Below are 22,065 nucleotides of genomic sequence, written 5' to 3' on the forward strand. Positions count from 1 at the left end.
CAAACACCCTGTCCACACCTAGCCCTGACTACTATACCACTTACAACTCTAGTAGGCATTGTGTGCTCAACTAACCTGCCTGAGGAAGCAACTTTGGACAAGTCCTAAACCCAGGGGGTTTAAAAATTTTTATTGAACTTTTGGGTTTGTAGGTAGTAGAAGCAGCCAAAACAGTGTAGAAAGTTCAGTTCTTCAGGGAAAAGTGTAAGTAGCTTAGATCTAGAAGGATAAAAAGTACATAACTATTTTTTGCATTGTACTGCTTTCTGTAAAAAGTTGGTACTTGCTGTTTAAGAATGATTGCTTTATATTTGTGCATTTGTTTCCAAATACAGCTTTTATGCTGAGTGTATTTGTATATCTCTAAAGATTTAATGCTCCGTTGCTTGGGATACACTTTCAATTTTTTAATTTTTAAAGTAGATTTGTAATTTGTTTTGTACTGTTAAAAGTGATGAGCTATGCAAGTAATTTATTTCTTAAAATAGCAGAAGGGGCCTCTGAGTTGAATCTAAAGGTTTTAACTTCTTTAGGAAGTTATGTGGGTAAAGTATGTTCTGACCTGCTAGAATTTCATAGTTTGGTTGGTTTGCTTTCTTTTTTTTTTTTTTGGTTTGTTGTGTTTTTATTTGTGTGGGTTTGGTTTTTTTGGGGTTTTTTTTTTTGTTTTTTTTTTTTTTAAAGAAGACAAAAAAACTGTGACACAACAATGTTCTTCCCTTATGGATGTAATTCTATAGACAAGCACAGCATTTAGAAAATACACATTTGGATTGCCTGTGCATTCCATGTTAACATCCTTACATTGATCCATTGTGAGGTTTTAATTTTGTTAATATTTTCCAGGAAATCTCTGCCGCCTCTATTGCACAAAATGTACTTGCTTGTGTTATGAGAAGTGTTATAACCATTCCTTGTGTTTTTTTGTCTAAGAATAATGGAGGATTGTGTGTACTTATATAAGGCAGTTAAATGCCATTCTGGAGAAAAAGATTTTTCTCATGCTTCCATCTTGTAATTGCTTATTAGTGCAGACACGTAAATCAAGCTTTTCCTAGATCATGACTGTATGCTTCTCACTTAAGTGCTTGATGTGAGATCTTGCAGCCTGATTTGTCTTTCCTGCCCTCTTCCTCTCCTCCACCCACTCCCAACATAGGAAAAAGCTCAGGCCAGGGAGCTATGCTTACATGAGGTCTGTATGTGGTTAAAAAACTCCAGAATAATACAATTCTAGCAGCGTTAAATTGGGTGCCCAGAAAAACTGGTGTTCGGGCTCTGATCTCTTTGTGCTGGGCTGAGGTTTTGAAGATGGGTACTTGTGAAGTGCCCTGGTATTTTTGATGAGTGCTTTAGAGAAGCCGCTGAGAAAATTAATTCTGCCTTTGGAGTTTGAGTACTTGACAATACATGAAGCCTATTGCCATTTCAGACCTTTCCCTTTTCTTTGCAAGTAAAGAATTATGGCTTAATTATGGGAGCAACAACCTGTGTGCATAAATTGACTTGGGAACTCTGTGAAAAAACAGCATGGAATCTTACTCCTGGTCTATTAAAAAACCAAAAAGTACATGCTGTAAGAGAGTTCAGTTAAGATGCATCCCATTCACTCTTTTTTTTTTTTTGTAATTTTTTGTGGTGAGATTAAAATTAAGGACATCATAAGTATGGGCTATAAACAGCTTACTGTTGGCTAACAATTTATTACTATGAATATCTTTCAGTGCAGGATATTTTCCAAAATGTCTCTTATCACTTGTCTAGAGGAACATGTCTGAAACTTTCTTGAAAGAAATAGAAATTACTCGATAGTAATACTCATACCTCTCAAAGCAGAATTAAAGTTGTGTTGAAAACCAGTCTGTTTTCAGGATTTGAGAAGTTTTTGCTCTTCATAACTTGGAAAGTAAATGAAAGACCAAGAATTAAGCTTTTCACCAGTGATGTCCAGAAGTCCTCTGGCATGGCATGCAAGAAGACCTTGACCAGGCTGATGGGTCAGCCACAGTATGTGCTACCTTTCTTTTCCTGTTCTACACTATTATTTGGTGGGCTATGATACAAAAGAGAGGACAGTATGATGAAAGTGAGTTGTTCAATTACATGTGGAATATTATGGTTAGAAGTACGAGGGCAATTTGTAATTTTGTGTAGGAAACAATAAAGAAAAAATTGGTAATTGTGTTGGGGGGTAGACTGATTTATAGCATGGGAAGCAAGGCTGCGCTGCATATGTCGCAGGTTGGCTTCTCCTATCACTCCCCCCAAAAAACAGGGATCTTGAACTACAGGCTGGGTTGCATTTCTTTCTATTTATTCTAGCTAAGTCTTTGGGCATAGGCTCAGCGCTTCCAGTACTGTTCCCTTCAGGAGCAATGCCATCCATATTCAGTAACTTATTTTAAAGCAAAGAATGTTTTTAGTGTTTTCTGTTATTCTTTTGTTCTGATCTTTAGTTCTATGTGCTAGTCTATATTTCCATAAGTCTTAAAATTCCTTTATAAGGTGAGAAAGGCTTTAATTATATTGAGGCTCACGTCTGTCTTCCATCTTATTGGGAGAAGTAACTGACAGCAGATCCTCCTTTCCCTGGAGAATGGGGCAAGCAGTGCTGTACGCCTTTTGATCTGTAAACTCCCAGCTCTGACAGTGTGATGAGGAACCTGGAATTATGCTACAGTCATGCAAGTTATTCCTCTTTCTCTTCCCTCATTTCCAAATGTGTTTCAGAGGTTGCTTTTGTAGCTTAATTGTTTTGTCATTCTGCTTCTTTCCAAAAGTCCCTCTATAAAATTAGATCACTACATTCATAAGGAAATGATGATCCAATATATTAGACTTTTCTCTTACTGCCTCAGTCATATAACTTTAATGAAATTAATTGTCTCTTGGTATTCTTAGTTTGCTGTGCACAGACAGCACAAATTTAGTACTGGAAATAATCCTGTAGCAAGCCAGAATTGCTTCTCACAGAACAATGGGATGATTAGTAACACTGAATTTGAAGACAAAACTGGGATCTGGTAATAAAAATTTGTATGATTTCTAGATACCCGAAATACTAAATTATTTCAAATATACTAAGCTGAACTACTACTGTTCAGGGTTCTCGTTAAAATGAAAGGTTTTAACGCTAGCTTGTGTGTAGAGAATACTGCAAACGGACTAAACTCAAGATTTCAAATAATTAATTCACCCGAAGTAGCTAACTGTTGCCTTAATTAGATAGAGCTTCAAAGTGTATGCTAAGATTTTTCCACTACAGCTTTTCATCACTTCCACAAGTTCAGCATGCCCTATACAGATGCTTAATTTGTATGCTGGGCCCTGTGATAAAGCTATTTCTGTCGATGAGATTCCAAAATTGTAGGCACTGATGTCAATGCAGATGAGGTTAGCCTAATTTGGTCAAGAGAGGGCTATGCCATGCAAAATCTTCTTTACATGGGCACATAAAGGCCAGTGCCAAGACTGACAGGTGTCCAGTGGGTGGCAAGGAGCTTCAGAGATAAACATTCTTGTTGGTACTGCTACAATTCTTGCTTCTTTAAGAAACAATGTAATAATTGTGTGGCTTTTTTCAGCATCTCTGCAGGTTAACTGGAAACAGAACTTAATTTTACAAATGTAAACCTTTTAAATCCTATTGATACAACTTCTTTATGCTAGATTCTTAAATTCAATTTCTGTTTAATGTTAAGGCTTGACAATGAAAATAGCATCTTGTATTCCATTTTTGAAGTAACTAAATTTGAGATATGCTGCTGTGAAATCCCTCTAAGAAAAATTACTTGAAAGGGGTTTTTAATTGTTGGAGGCCTCGGAATGTTATAAATGTGATAAAATGCGCACTCAGGTTGAATGATGAGAAGTCTCTACTGGGAAATTGTATTCTTGAGAAGGCTGTAGAAAGATATTAGTTGCAGTTAAAGTCCCTAAACTTTTTTCTGCTAGCTTTCCACCTTTTTTTATGTCAATGTGTCAGCTGTGAAGTGTATAAAAAAAATGTATTAATGCATTAATAGAACACTTTCTTTGTATGCCTGTTTCCATACCTTCTTCCCAGACTCCCCCTAACAGGATATTGCAGTCATATAGAATTTTTTGCCTGGGAATCTTTTTATACTTGTTTTGAGCTTGTAATTCTTTTCCTTTGTCAGCTACCTCTTCCTTAGTACTGATGTATTTAAAAAAACCCCAACAAACAAAACTAACAACCTCTTTCTTTGTATCCAAGAAAAAACCCATTGCTGATATCTCTGTAATAGAAGGCTGAACCTTTTCAGTGTCAAACACTGCTCGCTTTTTCAGTTTAACACCTGCAGGCATAAGCCACAACGCTGCTGAAAAGCTCTCTCTGTTACTGGGTCAGCTTTATAGTGAGAGAGATGCTGAAAAAAATAAATTAGGTTTTTGATGAAAAGTTTTTGGATGCATCGTTTGCTGGCACCCATGTGCTAAGAGAATATTAATGGAAGGCAATAACTGCATGTTTTAAAAATGTGTGTCTAAAATACCAATTTTGCATGAAAATAATTCTGTTAAACTTCAGTAGTAAGTTTTTAAAGCATTAGCTATAAGGAATTTGCATCTGCTACAGGTCAGAGAAGGAGAATTTGAAAGTGCGTAAGACAGGGTTGTATTGGTAGCTCAATAAAAGGTGGAAAGCTGATAGTTATACACCTGGAAAGTGAGGGAAGGTGTTGCAATGGCACGTATTGAATGGTGGCATTTGGAAGGCCAGGGTTTTCAGTTTGCCATCTCATTAGAGCCTTTCCAAGTTTAAGTAGTTCAGCTGACATTGGTCTGCTTAACCAGTTCAGTTGAAATTGGTCAGCTTAACCTTAATGGGTATAGGTTTAATTAGTTCTTGTGAAAACGCATGGGAGACTACAAGCATTTTTGTGTATGGTGCATAAGCAAGTTCTGAAATAAGTCTTTACTGCAGATTAGTGTCCAGATGAATCTTCTCTGGAAAGAATGTTGTAGCAGAAAGTGTAGGTCTGATAATGTTTGTTTGTGGGTGGGTTTTTTTGTTTGTTTTTTTAGGTGGTGGTGGTGGTGAAGCTTGAAACATTAGATTATTTAGGGGAAAGAAGTTGAGTGTAGTTGGCCAATGTAACTTCTCTCAACCTTTTTTTGTATTTCAGATGCTGTGTTGCTGCTTAGTTTTGTGCTTTGCTTTTCTGTGAAATGCACAGCCAATGTGATCTTTGTTTGAATCTCTTTAACCATTATAAACTCTGTGATGACTATTTAAGTTAATTATTCACATTTGTAATGCCAATATATTATCAATAAAATGCTATATTGATTTCTGGATTTGACAGCAGATGCTTCAGTTAGTTTAGTGGAAGTGATCACAGAGTAGGAAAACAAAAGCTAGGTTTGATTTATTTCAGATGTTCTGTTGCCATCTCTGCTTAATTTATTAACGTGAAACTTCTGGCTCTTCCCTTGAAATTTAACCTTTTTTGACAACATAGTATTTTCATGTGATGGCTAGCAAGGAGCCAGAAACAAAGATGATTTTATTACTGCCTTTTTAATGTTGAGCATATTTTTGGTGCTTCAGCATATGCCTGTGTGCCTAGGGAAATGCTGAAATGTGTTTTTTCTGTGGGAACTCTTAATTATTTTTTTTTTAAATAGAATTTGACAATTACATCTAAAATCCTTGCATAAATACCTGCTTATAATAAATGGAAGCTGTGTTGCCTGGGGAGTCTCAATAGATGTAAATTTTTAAATTTTGTGTAAACTACTCTTTAAGAAGGGGTTAAATGTATCTTTAGCAGTGCTGGAGTAGGGAAGACTTGCTAGTCAAGAACCAGGCAGTCGTATGTTTTTTAGGCTTAGAGGGAGGTGAGCCATTATATTTATGGGGGATTACCCATCACTTAGGAGCCAAACAGAAACTCTTAGTTTATTTATTTATTCAATCTAGTAATTTCTGATCCATTTTCATGTCTGAATAGAGATAAGCCAGGGAGCAAGTGAAAAGGAACAGCTCACATTGTACCCTGCCCCCATGCTTTTTAGCCTTCATTCATTGCACTGCGTTGCTCTTGTCTTTGGATTCATGAGCTAGACAGGCACATCTGAAAATTCATATATACAGCTGCTGTCTGGGGAGGCCCCGATTGATTCCTGTGCTCCCCTTTCCCCACACAAGCTTCTAGGAGCTGTGAAGCTGCGAAGGTGAGCTATTATGTTCGTATAAGAATGAAAGTTACTGGAGAAGCTTCTCTCCAAGGAAAAAAGCGTAAGCCTTGAATTTAGAGGACAAACTTCTTGCATCCTTTATATCTTCTGTAGATAATTTATGGAGAATTAGAAGATGCAACTACTGTGACAAATTCCTGTAACTTCCTTTTCTGGATATGGTGATTAGCTGACAGTTTTGTCATGTCTTTCTGTGAGATTGAACCTCAATGGTTTTTACTTAGGTTTCCAGTTAATCGTAAGACAGTCGTTTACTGTTCAAAGGGTATGCTTTAGAAATAGAACATCAATGTTTTATTACGAAGTCTAAAACATTGGTAGCTTTTCTTGTCACACGTTACTGTTCATCTGTTCTTACTTACATAGCCAGGTTACTTGCAACATGTGAAGTATGTGGGAATTGAAATTACTCTTTATTTGCTTCCAGTATACCATTCAATCTTTGTTGAAAGTGTGTTTAATAAGTGAAATACAGTAACTTGTAAACCTCAACTTCTTGCATCTCACCTTCAGAACAGTTTATCTTTACTGAATGGATTGCAGTCTGAGGCCCTGATGGTGCTCTGTCTTATAACAATGGTACCACTTTTTAACTCTTCAAAATCATGGATGAAGGCATTCATGATGAATCTAAAGCTGGTCCACTTTCTTGCTGTGCTACAGACCTATTGTGAATGAGCAGATGGCAGTATCTGCAAATAGGTGTGGACAGACAGAGGCTGATGTAGACCAGCCCTGGTTGAAACATGTACAACCATGTTAAAATGGTTCTCCGTCAAAGGTAATAAGCTTCACTCTGACTGAAAGTTGAAAAATAAATATTTCCTAAATAACAAATGACAAATATGTGTTTGTAGACTGCCATCCTCGCTTTTTAATGTTTTTTTTCTTTCTTTAAAGAGGATTTGGTAGAAGTGGAGTATAGCTTCTTGCCAACATCTCTTCTCTGGAGAGAAGCAGAAATCTATGTTCTGTGGATTTAAACAAAGCCCTAAAATGCAATAGTAAGTAAGCAGTCTCAGAAAATGGGTGTCTGGAAAAAACTGAGACAAAATACTGCGTTGTAGAACTTCTTCTTTGGCTAGATACATTTTCATAAGAACAAGTTTTATCTGGTGCAAACTGGCACACTGACAAATGATCCAGTATAGATCCTTTAAGTGTATAATGGCATGTTCTTTGTAGAAACTCTGAAATTTACTATGTTAGGTAAAACAAATCACCAGATTAACTAAAGCTCAGGATATGACAGAGGCACTGAGAGTATTTTAATTTGTATTGCAAAAGAAGCATTTTAGAAAGCAGTAATCTATTTCTAGATGCTTAATTTGTGCAAGGAAATTAAAAATGCCTTCTTATCCACCTCCCCAACTAAGATAAATGCTTTTTTGCCAAATCACTTTTTCGGTGTTACATGGCCATTTCTATTAACCTGCATAAACATGATGTTGAGCAAATGAGATGAAAGGTTAAAAACAGTCATCGGGAAAATGCTACATTTAGTAATGTGCTTGCTTTGGCAAAGATTTATGTGATTTGTTTATAAAATATAGAATGCCTCTTACCCCTTTTGGAAATGCAGTGCATATAGGATGATCCTGATAGTTTTCTATTGCTGCATTAGTGTAGCTGGTGAATGAGTGGTGGTATGGAAATATAGACTATTGGCTTCCTTTCATTCATTGAGATTGGATCCTTTTCTTTTCGAAGCAAGGTTTGTTCTTTTTCTGTCTTATTGAAGACTGAAATGGAAGATTTCTAATAATTAAAAGTGGTCTTATAAGGAAATTGTTAAATTCTGCCTTCTGGATTTATAGCAGTCCTTGGCTTTGGAAGTTCATGTTCTGGAGTTCTGAGCCCTTAGTTTTAGAACAGCCAGCCTTTTGAGTTTAGTTGCAATGAGTTAGGTAGTAATGTTTATTTGTGTGCTAAGGAAGGTGAATTTTGCTGTCTAACTTTTCATGTTTGCTTACTGCTTTTTTTGGTGTTTATTTTTTGGGCTTTTTTTGCTTTACTATGTGCTGACGAATTGGTAAATGATACGCTTATTCCTCTGCCGTCTTTATATGTAGTTAATATAAATATGGTTAAGTTCCTGAATGGTCCGTAACAAGTAATATGTCAGTCAGGAGCATATCCTAGAAATCAGCGTGCCACAAGCCACTGTTCTGTGCCTGTTCTGGAAGGGGGTTGTTTGAAGGGGCAAAGAAGACTCCATGGATATCTCATTTCTGGGCCAGGTGTGCAAGTGCATGCATGTGAAATCGGGTCATTCTGGCAAGTAGGAGTGATTAGCAACAGGCCTCAAACATCTGTATAAAAACTCATGTGGTGATGGAGATTTGTGAAGTCTGGCTGCATTTGAACAGGAGCATCATAATGTCTGTGAAATACGGTGCTGTTGCTTCAGCTTTGGATTTCCTGTAGGTGGTGTTTAAATTCTTGTTGGGGGGTGGGTGGAGCTTTTTAAGACACTTCTGTACATGTAGTAGTTACTGAGGTCTGTAAGCAACACTGAGTCATTATTCAGGGCTGCTGAAATTTATTTAAAAAAAAAAAAAAGGAGGATTGGAACAGATGGGTATTGAGAAATATACAAGTAGAACTAGAATCCTGTAGTTGGTACTGCAAATAACAGAGTATATGCTAACAGGAAATAATGGGTTTCCGTGTGGAGCCTTGCAGATCTCTAGGAGTGTATATGGAAGTAATTGAAACCTTGCAAATCGTCATGGCATATTAATGGAGAGCTACTTTGAATCAGTAGGAGCTGGTCCCATGTGATGCCAGTTTCACAATGAAAGCAAACTGGTATCATTAGCAAATTCCATAGTGGAATCTTTGTAATAACTGTTGCAAGACCCCAGGTACTTTCTGCTGTATTGATAATGAGTTCTTGTCTTATTAGCTACACAGAAAGGTTGACTCGGCAAATACAAAAATTGTAGCAGAACATGCCTTTGACTGCTTAGATGCATCTACAATGCTGCATATCACTAAGTTTACGTTGAAGTCATTGGGATATTTGTTTCTTTGGAAATAGAGACAGCAATTGCACTTGTACACTTGAGCTGATGGTAACAGAGGAACTAAGATGATGACTTGTATGCTATGACTTGCGTGTATGAGTGTTAAATACTGGAAAACTTGCCTTATCAAACATAATATCTCTGCAGCATTGAGAAAATGAATTTGAGAAAAACTGAAAAAGATTCTGCTAAAAACCAGGGAAGAAAAACAACCTGAGGAACTTCCATAATTTCTAAAGACAAAAAATGCAGTGTATGATAGCTGTTCTTTTTGCTGTGTTCCTTCACGTTAAGATGAAGCTGAAATGGGTGGTAATGACCACAGCCCAAGGCCCACTGACTGCACTTCCAGAACTTAGGTAGTATAATAGGTGGTATGTTATCACACAGCAAATTTAGTACTACTCATTTTTATGGAGTCTTGTATTGGAGGGTTTATGACCTTGAATGATTTCTTTCATATGCTTATAAAACAACACTTCACCTTTACCTTAAAATTGTTAATGGGGTTATTCAAAGCAGTACTTTCTGCAAAAGAAGCAGCTTAGTTTCTTTGTTGATTTCTTACACTATCATACAAACTAGTGTGCTTTTTGGTCTTCCTCTGTCTCCAAATTCAGAATCCTGTATCTGAAACAGTCCTTCCATTTCCAAGCCATAGTTAAAACAAATAATGCTGTAGTAGTGCTTAACAGATGGGCAAATATTTTTATTCCTGTGTTCTGGTATTAAATTATGTATGAGACAATAGTTCTAAGGAAAACTTTGAGGAAGAGGGGTGGCTAATTAATGAAACCACTTAGTATTGGAAGACAAAAGAGGAAAGGGTGATTACTTTGTATTCCTGTGTTTTCTAAGATAATGTGTTTCTGATATCGGTGGGTGGAAGAAAGACTTGCTCCATGCACTTGAGCTAAGACCATCCACACACTTTATGTGTTTTGAGACAGGAAAACAGAGAAGACTGATCAAGGATTGAAAATAATGGTGACAGAGAAACGCTTGACCTTTCAAAGAGCATAAGGCTATTTGTGTTAGTTTTATGTGGAGGAGACTTCAGTCTTGAAGCAAATCACCTCGTTGTCCCAGTTTATCATGCCCATTTGTTTGTTTTCCAGAGTGGTTTCGGTATGTGCTAACTAGACTCCTTTCAAAAGAAACTAAGCCACTCTACCCCTTGCACTCACCAAATGTACTCTAATCCTTGATAGGGTTGTAGAGGTTTGACTAGTTATCAGTCATTTTTGGCAGCTTTGAACCTCCTGTGGTAGGGTCTGTTTCAGGAAGTTTGAGTAAGTACAGCCTCCAAAAAAACCCTCCTGGGCTTTATAGAGAATAGGTGTAAAGACCTTAGAAGCAGCAGCTGTGTGTTCATCTGCTCCAGTTGTGCCAAACTGTTAATGCACATATAGCCTAATGCCATTTATTGTGGGTTGGTTTGTTTTTAAAGTAGTATCAGACTGGTGATGACTAATTGTCAGGATGTCTTAACCTTGTCAAGTGTTTGGAGACGGTAATGTTTTTAGGTCTGACTGTGTGACAGTTTGTATTTCGGGTGGAACTTGACAGACCTTTAGATAAGCGCTGTATTCATTAAGTGAGGTACCAAAAGGTCTATTCTGAATGTTCCTGCCTCTGTTTTTGATCTGATTGGTTTTCAGGGGCCTGGGGAGGGGAGAGAGCAGGAGGTAAGTGTTTGGAATGGAATGGTGATGTAGCAACCTGCAGCTGGTGCAGAGACCATGATTATAGCTTAAAAGCCAACACAGATATTGGGAATCAATATAAAAAGGGCCCTATTATAAAAAAAAGCCCTGTCCCAGTTAGTCGTCTTTATTCAGTAAACATCCACTGTGGTATGCGTCCCCTTTTGTTGTAGATAGGAGGAAATTAATTTCTCAGTGCTAAAGTTACTCCTTCGGTAATCTGTGCGAACTTTTGTATTTTGAGCACATACTGGAATTTGCAATATGATCTTATAATAATTACAGGAAGAGCAGAATCTTCATATAGTTTTCAATTATTAAATTTCATGCTTTGAAAACTCATCCATATCCCACACTCTGTTCCTTTCCCCCCCTCTGTAGCTACTTGCTTTACAAACTATTTGAGATTCCTTTGTATTTCTGAAATGAAACATCTTTGTCAGCTTAAAATGACAAAATTTAAAATGAATCTCAAAGCTGCACCAAGTATATAAGATTGGCTGCATAATCAGTGCTCTTAGAGGAAGTTAGTCTGCTTTCCAACTCTGAAAAGTGCCGGAGGCGGTTCGAGGGGGATTGTAGGCAAGTTCAACCCTGGAGCAATAAACCGAAGCAACATGCCAGTTCAGGCATGAGTGTGTGTGGCTAGAAAGGTAGCATGAAGGATGGCTTAGTATTTACTGGACAAAAGAAGAGATCAGAGAGCCATGATTGATTTCAGCAATTGCATGTATTCAGTGTGTTATTTTTCTTACATTAGCATTATTTATAGTATGTTGCTATAAAAGCAACCTTGATACACGATTTTGAAGTTAGTTCATAGCAGTTCTCCAGGTGGCAGAGATAAAAGGAATTTGTGAATATCAGCTGTGGTGAAATCCGCTGGAAACCACCTCTTCATAGCATTTAAAGGCAAGGCAGTATCTTGAATTAGCTCAGGTGGTTTGGGTGCTGGAGTTTGATCCTGTAGAGCGGCATGCTTTGCTGTATTACAGTATGTGTTATAAAAGCACGTAATCGTGGTTTTTCATTTTCTTTAGTGTGTCTGTAGGGTTTGGTAAGATTTTACTGCTTGCTGTGTCCTCTAGTTGTAAAACTTTCTCGTTGAGTATGTAGTTGGCAGCAAGGCGTACAGGGCAGTGTTGCTCACGCGGAGCAAATTGCTGGGGCTGTCAGGTGACTGCAGCCTTGGCGCAGCTGTTGGCAGTGCGGGCAGCCCCTGCCTGCCTGCCTTGTGCCTTACCACTGCGCGCTACTTCTCAGGCTGTTAAACCCTCCTCACACAGCTTTCAGCACTGGCGGGGATCGGGGAGGAGATTATGCTTCAGGTCTTCGGGGTGATCCAATGGGAATTGCATTGATCTGGTGTTTAGCTCTGATCCTTATCAAATGGATTACTGCTAAGGTAGGCCATCTTATTCTGTTTTGACTAACTGGGTTTATAAGTAGCCTGGGAGAAAACAAGTTATTAAGAACTTCATGAGTACTTATTTTTCTTTTTAAAATCTAATCTGTTTTGGAAACACATCATTCATCGTTTAAGATTGTGTTTGTTAAGTGTTCATACATGATTTCATAGCTTTCGACTTTTGTCTGCCTTGAAGTGGGAAGACTGTGTTTGTAGCAGTGCCAGTTAGGAGACGGGAAAAGTAATCTGAAATGGCTTCTGAATGGCAGGGGCTTACTTGCCTCCTTTACTAACAGGTCTTCAATTTTGTAGTGCTTTAAAGGCTTTGTGAAAATAAGGAAAAACAATTTTAAACATAGTGAAAATAATACAAATTAGCGTATTTTGCTTCCTGGACAGTATATCCTTTTTGTATTGTTGATTTCAGGGTTAAGGGAGTGGAAATACCAGTTTTGTTTGCTTAGGTGAAATACTGGCTACTTCACTTGCTGTGTAACCTTTCCATTATAGATGCCTGTGTTTTGGAAATGTATGCTAATGTTAGACAAAATTAGGAGTTCCTGTGCTCTCATTCTAAAGAATGTAATATCCCCATAATGTTTATTGTAGTAGTAAATATGGGTGGGATTGGTGGCTGGAGATGAGACCAGGCTCTTCTCACTATGGCTCACTGCCTAACCTGGAATTAATATCAAAAGGAGGAATAAATAAGTTTAGGATTGTAAAGGAGGGCCAGAATCATTGGAGAGAACGAGGGGGAATTGGGGGAGAGGGGGAAATCAGAGTTCATGCCTTTATCTATAGATAGATATTTCTTATTAATAAACAGTTTTAACATTTTTGTATGTTATTAATTAATTACTTACTAATTTACGTATTAACACATATGAATCTGAACTTGTGAAAACAAGCTTCATCAGGTATTCATGCCTGTACTGTTTGGTTATTGTCAGTAACACAGTTCTAAATTAATAAAAACAAAAATGGTCAGTGTAGTTGCTAGCACTTGTGATAACTTTTGTCATGTCAAGAAAAAGACCAGGATACCCTGGAATGGATGTTTGTTTGTGATTCAAGGGAGATCCTAAATACCAAAGTTGTATGGCCAGTGTGCCGGCTTAGTACATCATCCACATTTTACAGATAACTGTTGAATTGCTGATTTTCTGAAATTTGACATGAAAAGCCTGCTTAAGTCTGTAATTCAGCTTGGTCAAAGATTCTGTTAAGGTGGGAGAAATAGGAATTCCAGGTAGCTGGAACATGGTTAAGCATAAAAACCTCTTGCTATTTATGGTTGTCTTTTTAAATGTGGTAATGGTTGTTACTTTTGAAGAATTACTTTTTGTGTGTACATCCAATTATCCTATTTTTCTATTGGTTTTGTGTTCTCTGCCATCTGATTTAGTTTCTAAAGGCAATACCCCTGTGTATTTCTCTTTGCTGAAGTCAATCATTTATGGTTTTTTTACTATACTTTCTTTTCTGATCAATTTTCAAGCTTTTGTATATTTTTGTTAAATCTTGAAGTTTTTAAGTAAATCTTATGTTGCCACTTGATATACATCTGAGATGTATAAGAGAAAATACCTTACAGATGCTTGTTAGATGTATGTATTGCTAACATCGATAACTGTCATTCAAACAGCGTCCAAGTTTATAAATGATTGCTGTCTTGGGAGATGATCATGTGAAACAGCTAATATGGAAGAAAATACTAAGTGCGGGTATTTGAAGGGGGTGTGTGTGTTATTGCTAATTAGTATTGCCTTCCTGAAATTACATTTTCTTATCAATGGTTTGATAAACTTTCAAAATACTACTTTGAAGTCCAGTGAAATGTTTAGAAAATAGTAGTAGGACCATTTTGCAGTGGCTTGCCAGAGTTCAGTGACAGTTTAAGTGCTTCAAAAGAACATTTTCCAGTGCTTTAGTAGTTAAAAACTTAGTGATGCCTTGTGGAAAACTGAAAATCTTATATTAGCATGGATTTTTATTTAATTACTTGAAATAATTCTAAGAATTATGATACGTGATAGTCTCTCTTTTGAAATCAATAATCCAGTCTAATTAGTTTGTCGTTCTAGTTGTTAAACTGTCTTAGAATCTTAGTTTCCAAGTGTGTGTATTTGAGGCAGGCATAACCAGTAAATTGCACTTGCCATGATATAACAACTTCTCCAAACTTGTTCTCAATTTCTCTTTCTGAAAATAGTCCTCTGATTGTTGGGCAAGTAACTTGGGCAGGAACACCAAGTAGGTAAAAATACCTGGCCATCTGTGTTGCTGTCCTCTGGCTTTTATTTCCCAGCTGCTTAAATAAACAGCTGATTTGCAAAATGAAGGCTGTGTACTCCATCAGAAAGCATAGATAGTTATTTCTCATGGGAGGTACCGAATTTGGAAGGCCAACAGTTCTACCGGTTTCTTTCTGTTGTTACAGAATGAGACCAGCAGTTGTTTCTCTTGACAGTCAGAAAGCTGGCTAGCTGGCACTCCCCACAATGAAGTGCCCAACGCTAATGCTGGTGCTCTGCTCTGAATAGGATTGGGAAGTCCTTGTGATAAAACTGATACATCAATGGAAACATTTGTTTGGCACAAACAGCAGCAGGTGCTGTGTTTCCAAGTGTACATGTGTATGCTGTACTCCCCAGCATCACTGAAGCAGTTTCCCTTTGAAGATGTGTCTGTGCTGTTTTGGCGTGTCATTCTCATGGCATGGCTTTTAACTTCCTGTACTCTTGTGAAAAGATTTTCAGAAAGATCTGATTTAAATCTATTTTCTGGTAGATACTCCCTTCACCTGATTTTAGGGAGTTCTTGTGGTGGTGGTGTTCTTGAAGGATTAATGGATCTTTCACTTTACTTTGAACTTCTTCCATTAACTCTACAAAGATGTGACGAGAGGAGAAGTGGAAGCTTTTCTTTATTGCCCATTGGAAGAGTAAATGATACTAATATGAAACTGAAATTTAAGGTGAGGTTTTCAAAGTTGAAATCCAGTGGGGGGGGCAGGGCAGAATCCTTCTCAGTTACCTTTTTAACATCTGTCTTCACTGCTGAAGCAAAACAGCCCACCCAGTTCAAATGGCTGTGATCATGTCTGTAAAGGAGTGGAGCAGTTGAGAACATCACTTGATAATTTGTGGAATTTGTTGAATTACTTGGAGTCCAGCAGACATTCCCACTGGACCAAGCTGTCCTTGTGCTTAAAAAGGTAACCTGCCTAAAGACATCAGGATTGTCTTTGGTTTGAGCACTAGTAGTTCTGTTGGAACGATGCTTGTTTGTTTGAGACTTGTACAGAGGGTCAAGGAGTTCTTTGGCTTCTGGTTATTAAATGCTCTATTTTATCTGTTCAGTGCTTCGTGGTTATTAACAGATACAAAGCTTCAGGTGAACCAAAGAGGTGGCAGAGATCTAGAAATAAAATTTTATGCTAAATGAGTTAAAAATATTAACAATAACATGATATTTTGAAGTGCCGGAAGTCAGGCTCTGTCTGTGAAGATTTTAGCCAATGTTTCTGTAGGCTGATACAGTGTATGCTACAGTCATCTGAACTGTGTAATTAAGGTAAATTTTTAGTGTGGGTATAGTCTTGATGTCTTAGCATAGGCTAAAGAGAGTGGGCCTCCGATTAGCAATGAGGGAGGAGGTGTTCTTGGTGGTCAACAAGGGTAGAATCCTGGTGATTAAATTGTTTGAACTGTTGAGTGCTTTACAGAAACTTTAGTTCAAGACCCATTTGCCTTTCTACTTGCAAATTTGCTGCACGTGACAGTTCACATTTCAGTAGAAGCCCATGCATTAGATCTGGTCTTTGTTTGCTGTATTTAAAAAGTGGAACCTGGGCAGAGTATCTTAAAGAGCTACATGCAGGGTAGATGAGATTACTTCTTTTTTTGTTGTTGTTGTTGTTGTTGCTTTTTTCCTTGCATTTTTCTGGAATAGTGTAGGGGGTTGTATAACAAGTACTCTGACAGTATTATTTGGAGTGGAAAAATAGGTGATATACCTCAACCTGTGGTACACAGTCTGTTACCCATTTGCAACATAAGCTGACACAAAGCAATCTGTGGCTGGATGAGCATATTATTATTATTTAATTTACCTACCTATCACATGTTGCTAAAAACCTCTGTACCATTAGCTCCCTCCTGTCTCTGTCCACTACAGGGCTCCTAACTATCTATATCTCACTTATTTGCCTGGTCTAAAGGTATGAGGTCTGACCGCTCATCACCTAGCCTGTATCTGTCCCTTGGTGGAGCTTGCAAAGAAGTGTCTTCCTCTTACCTGTTTTATTTAACAAATTTCAAGGAATGAAGTATCTTTAAGACCTCTACCCTTTTAGCAAAATTAGCTGAAACTGTCTTCCTCCTAGTGAAGTATTAGTAAGGTTTACACAACAAATTGTCTCTCTTTCTTTAGGAAACCAAATTTTGAATGGCAGTTTTAAAAGATTTACTTGTTCAGAGATACCTGTGAGATCTTCCAGAGTCCTTGCAGAACGAAATCACTTACTTGTATAAGCAACCAGTTAATGTTTTTAAAAATGTGCTTTCTGTTTCATATCGTACATGAACATACTGCTTTATCTAGTAAAGAATATTTTAGATTTTAGAGACCCAAGTAATATTTTAGAATCAACATATCAAAAGGATTTATTTTTCAGTAAATTTTTACATATTGTTTTCCTTCTCGGAGACTAATGCTCCAGTTGGGCATGGTTCTTCTAGCTGCATGTGTGCTTGGCTTTCTCCTGTATTAGGTTACAGAACTGTACTGGACATGTCCAGAAATCTGTGATAGACAGGTGCAAATTGCAAGTTAGCACTAAATTACATCACTGATTTTGCCTAGCCAGTGATATGAAATGTTCCAAGCTACTGAAAATACATTCAGCTGAGACTTGCTGAAATTCAAAGGTAGGTTATATGAAGAAATTTGAAAATATTACTGGGAAATCAACATCGCTTTCTGGCTGATGAGTTGTATTGCTGCCTTTCCCATCAGGACAGGCGTATTGCTGAGAGAAATACTGTACGAACATATTTTGAGGAAAGGTTTATTTACATGGTTTATGATCTTCCAAGGAAATACAGAACAAAAGCCAAGATAACATAGAAGTGCTGTACAGGGAGCTCGGAACTTGTAGTCTTTACAACAGCTACTGTAATCGGACCCCATTTGAAGCTAGGTCTTTGGTCATTTCTGTAGTTAAATATTAAGCTTACCTTCAGAAAAACTTCTCAGACTTCAAGTGTAAGGTTTTCTTTTTTGTTTTAACATGAAAAATATTAAAACAATTCAGTGTAACTTCTGGTTTTGGAGTCTTCGCACATCAGTTGTACAAATCATGCTGATGGAGGTTATTAATCTTTAGTCTTTTTGCATACATTCAATTTGTTGTGTAGATAGATGCGTAGAAGCAATTTTACTTTTTTACCCTTCCAAGTAATTTATCTCTTTTCTTCTAGAATTCCTTCTTTTCAATAGCCAACATCTGTGTTTATGTCCCATTTCCTAACATGGTTTGGTTTCCCATCTTTTGAACTTGCACATTTTTGTTGTGTGTCCCTGGTGTAGTGTTGCTCCTGCTACACAGAGGGTAAAAAATGGGTGACTATGTTCACCTTCAGGTTGGCTTTTATCTGAAGCTCTCAAAGGGATGTGATAACCCTTTGTGACACTGAGGACTTCACTGTCCTCATCGTAAATAAGCGTGGTGGATAAGGAAAGGTCTTCGGAGTTTTTAATGCACACAAGAAATCTTGTTTCTTTAAAAAAACAAGTGTTGTGAACTGTCAAGTTGAAGTCTGATTGTGAGGGTGATTCTCTGATCCTAGGGTTAAAAAATAGCATTAGTGAAGGCCCTAGGAAGTGGCAGATGTTGAAAGTACAGTAAAGGCAAGGCGTGAGGCTGGGTGCTAGGTTGTGCCAAGCTTTTAAGACTCTGTGATGCCAGCGTTGTGTCTGACAACATTCCTCCAGTTTTTAGCTGTTAAAGGACCAGTTCACCACACTTGTGCGAGACTTCCTGGATTATAACTATCGCATTAGCTGAGTGTGTGTGGAACATGCGTATTTTGTGTAGCTAAGAAATACAGCCTGTATGGGTGTATCTCACTGTCATGCATAGATGGTGTGATGACTCTTTCAGGCTTCTATCATCAAATGTGAAATACCACTTGCTTGTTTTCTTTAAAATACCTTTGTGTTACATCCTGCTTCAGTGGTACCTTGATTTGCCTACAGAAAGTACTGGGTGGAATGCAAGTAGCATGAGACAGCAGAGTCCTGCCTTTGCAGAATATAGGTTGAATTCCTAGGACTGCAGTAATGGTGTCATTTGAGTTCTTTTACTTCTTTTAAAACCACTTTTGGCTTTGAAAGATGGAAATACCCCATAGATGCAAGTAAATCTAGAAGGCTAAGGAGCGTGGTTTTGTCAGCTTGATCTTGTTCTGTGTCTTTTATTGTGATGAATTATTGAGGAGCATCTGGAAAGAAATTTAGGGGCAATTGTTTTTTCCATGCTCTAGACCTGTTTTTCATAATCTCCTAACTACCAATTCCTGTCCTTCTTTTGTCCCTTCCTAAAATGAACGCGCTATATATATATATATATATATTTGCTCAAATGTCCAAAATTAATTTTGAGTTAAATTGGAAGTGGACAATTGATACTTTATTTTCATTTAGAATTAAAAATTACTCAGTTGTAACTTGCATAAACACCAAGGTATATTTTGGTTGTTGTTTTGTTTTGTTTTTTTTTCAGAGACGTGGAGCAATTTCCTATGACAGCTCTGATCAGACTGCATTGTACATTCGTATGCTAGGTAAGCATACCAGTTTCTATATTGTGAAGTTCTAATGTTTGTGAATAATATAAAATAATTACTTTTTTAATGTTTAAATGCTGAATTCTCGAAGTTATTCCCTTTCTCCTGGATTAATATTCTGGTTACATTCTTTAGAATAATTTGTGTTCTTTTGTGTTGACTTGGTTTTTTTGGTTGTTTGCCTCTTTTTCTCTTTTTTTTCTTGAGTTAAGCATTGTTTTGGTTGTTTTACTCCTATGTTAAAAATAAAAAGTTCTTATAATTAACCTAATGTGTTTGGTAGAAGCTAAGTTTTCCAAATGACTCATGATTGATCTTTATTTCTGTGTTGGAATTTATCACCTCTGCATGGTATCCTTCTGCTTAAAATCGTTGCTTAGAGTACATTTGTGTGAGAGATATCACACGCTTTTAAAAACCTCAGTACTGAGGCTATGAAATGCTCAAGGTATTCTAAAAAGAATGATATGATTTTAACCAATACTTCTTTTACCCTAGAAGATGACTTGAGAAGGGAAAGGGTGCCTGGCAGGGCTAGTAGTTCAGTCAACTTACTGAAGAATGTTTCCAGAGTAGCAACTAGAAAAAGGGTAGAGCAGAAGTGAAATTTGTATTTCACGGTATTGGGAGGGGCAGGCATCCAGGGGAGACCCTCAGTGATAGTGCATGGAAGGACTTGAGGTCAGTTGTTGAGAGGAGAAAGGTACAAGGCTTGTGCAGATCTAGCTGCTGGATTCAGTACTTCCTGCACCTCGTCTGGAGGCTGCTGGTGGTGCAGATGGCATGGGGACTGTGTATATACACTCTTAAGTCTGTTTCACTGCAAAGTTATGACACTTAATTTAAGCCATCTTGAGCTATGATTTTATGTTGAAATGGACTATGAATGCTTGCATGATGTCTTGCATGGCTCAATGAACATCAACAGGTAATGATTATAAATACTTAACCAGCTCCAACTAAGTCAGCCAAAATGTCTTTTTTGCCCTGAGTCTCTTCAATTTAGTTGTATACTGTACGTGTTAGTCCCCAGAAATGCATAACTGTGTTGTCTATGAATTTACATTTGTAAACTATATGCATCTGTACGCATGCGTGTATATATGAATTCAGTCATAACGTACACATGTAGGCGTACGTGTGCATATGTGTATAAATCCAATTTTGATTTAGCATCTTTGCCTTTTTGTTTTTCAGTTATTTTGATTTTTTTTTTAGGTTTGTGAAGCTGTTAATACTATAGCACTGACTGTCTACTGAAGGATTTTTGATAAGAGAATGTAATTACTTTGGAGATTTGTTAGGAGGGGAGCAGAAGTTGCTGGCTTCTAAATGTTTATAGAAAAAATTGCTAGGGTTTTTGTTGTTGTAAACAGGTTTATTTCACTTCCAAAACATAAAATAACTCTCATTTTTAATCATCCTTTTTGCAGGATGAGCACTAGAATTATTCAAAATGTGATTTTTCTGCTCTAGTCATAAGAAAGTAAATTCAGGCCTGGGGTAGTTTCCTTTTCTTAATTTTTGTAATACTTTTTAAACTACATTTATTTTGTCTTGTAATTGAAGAGATACTTTTTTTTTCTACCTCAAAGTCCTACAAATTGAGTGCTTTTAATTCCACAATGGGGAAATATGTATTAACTTATTTTAAAAGTGCACTGATACATTTGATTTAGAGGTACTTTTAAGTTATACGCCTGTGTTTCATCTTTTTAAAATTAATCTGCTAGTGATAGAAGCTTACCTTGTAAAAAAATAATTCTTAATTTCTGGGGCGGATAGTCTGATTTCTTTTGCTACTTCAGAAGTGTAACTGTAACATGAAATGGTTAGGCCCGTCATTTCTGCAAAGGATTTGTGATAATGTTCATGTAAATCGGGAGGAAAGCAAAGCATGACTTCCTGTAGTTCTTGGTATAGACACGTGAACTGAGGGGGAAAACCTATTTTAGTTTGAAATCTTTCTTTGACTATTCTCATAGGCAGAATTGGAATATATTCAGGATGTGATGTTAGATAAATTAAATTTTCACTTGTTCTCTCATTGGAATTAATTATTTGACTACCTGATTGGTGCTTGTTATGAATAGTGTAACTCTTGCTGGCATTTGTTGCTGTTCAGTGATGTTTTCTATTCAGAGGTAGTAAGGCTTTTAAAGGATTGACCTCTTTAACTTTGGTTGGGGGGAGGAGGGTACCAGCAAGCAAACAAAGAATTGCTCATTGGATGTTTGAATCAGTGTGTTAAATTTATATTAGTTTCACAGTTGCTGGTGATCACTTTGTTTTCCTGAATATTATGTATGCTATACTGTACAAGGTAGCAACTATTTATAGACTTATTACTGTTGTATTTGTAAATGGACTGTAAAAAAGACCAGCCTGAAAGCTGAACAGTTGGATGCATCAGTGTGTAGAAACATTCATATCAGAGTAGATTCAATAATGAATATATTCAATAGAATTTTTTGAAATAAATGTGAAGTATTGCATTTCCCATACAGTATTGTGAGGGGTTTGTTTTTTTGTTTTTCTTGGTACACTTCAGCAGAGTAAGCTGTAAGGAATTCTCAGGTGTAACTTAATGGGAAGTTAAGCACAGTCATGAGAGGTTTTCCCTTTTACTTCGTTGGTTATTGTTCCAAACAGACTATATCTACTAATAAAATGTAACTTGGTAAGGTGTTTATTTTAGAAGACCAAAAAATGTAAAGCTAAGAGTGTCTAGGACACCTCCCTCTGTTTAGCTGTGCTGGTTGTGGAGTTGTTTCCTTTAACCTTTTCAGGCTGTTCCAATGGGAATCCAATGGAAACTTGTTTGCATAAAATAAATAGAGATT

The 22,065-nt window shown here is 37.1% G+C and overlaps 1 protein-coding gene across 3 annotated transcripts in view; it reads left to right on the plus strand.

Annotated features, from left to right (window-relative positions):
• The window catches only part of PDE7A (phosphodiesterase 7A), a 78,397-nt gene that overhangs the window by 21,554 nt on the left and 34,778 nt on the right, over positions 1–22,065 (plus strand). For all 3 annotated transcript variants that reach the window (XM_055703738.1, XM_055703736.1, XM_055703737.1), the window contains exon 2: positions 19,159–19,219. In XM_055703738.1, the coding sequence (XP_055559713.1) occupies positions 19,159–19,219 (61 nt within the window). The remainder of the gene's footprint in view (positions 1–19,158; positions 19,220–22,065) is intronic.

This window comes from Falco cherrug, chromosome 3 (genome assembly GCF_023634085.1).
Source record: "Falco cherrug isolate bFalChe1 chromosome 3, bFalChe1.pri, whole genome shotgun sequence".
Classification (NCBI taxonomy): domain Eukaryota; kingdom Metazoa; phylum Chordata; class Aves; order Falconiformes; family Falconidae; genus Falco; species Falco cherrug.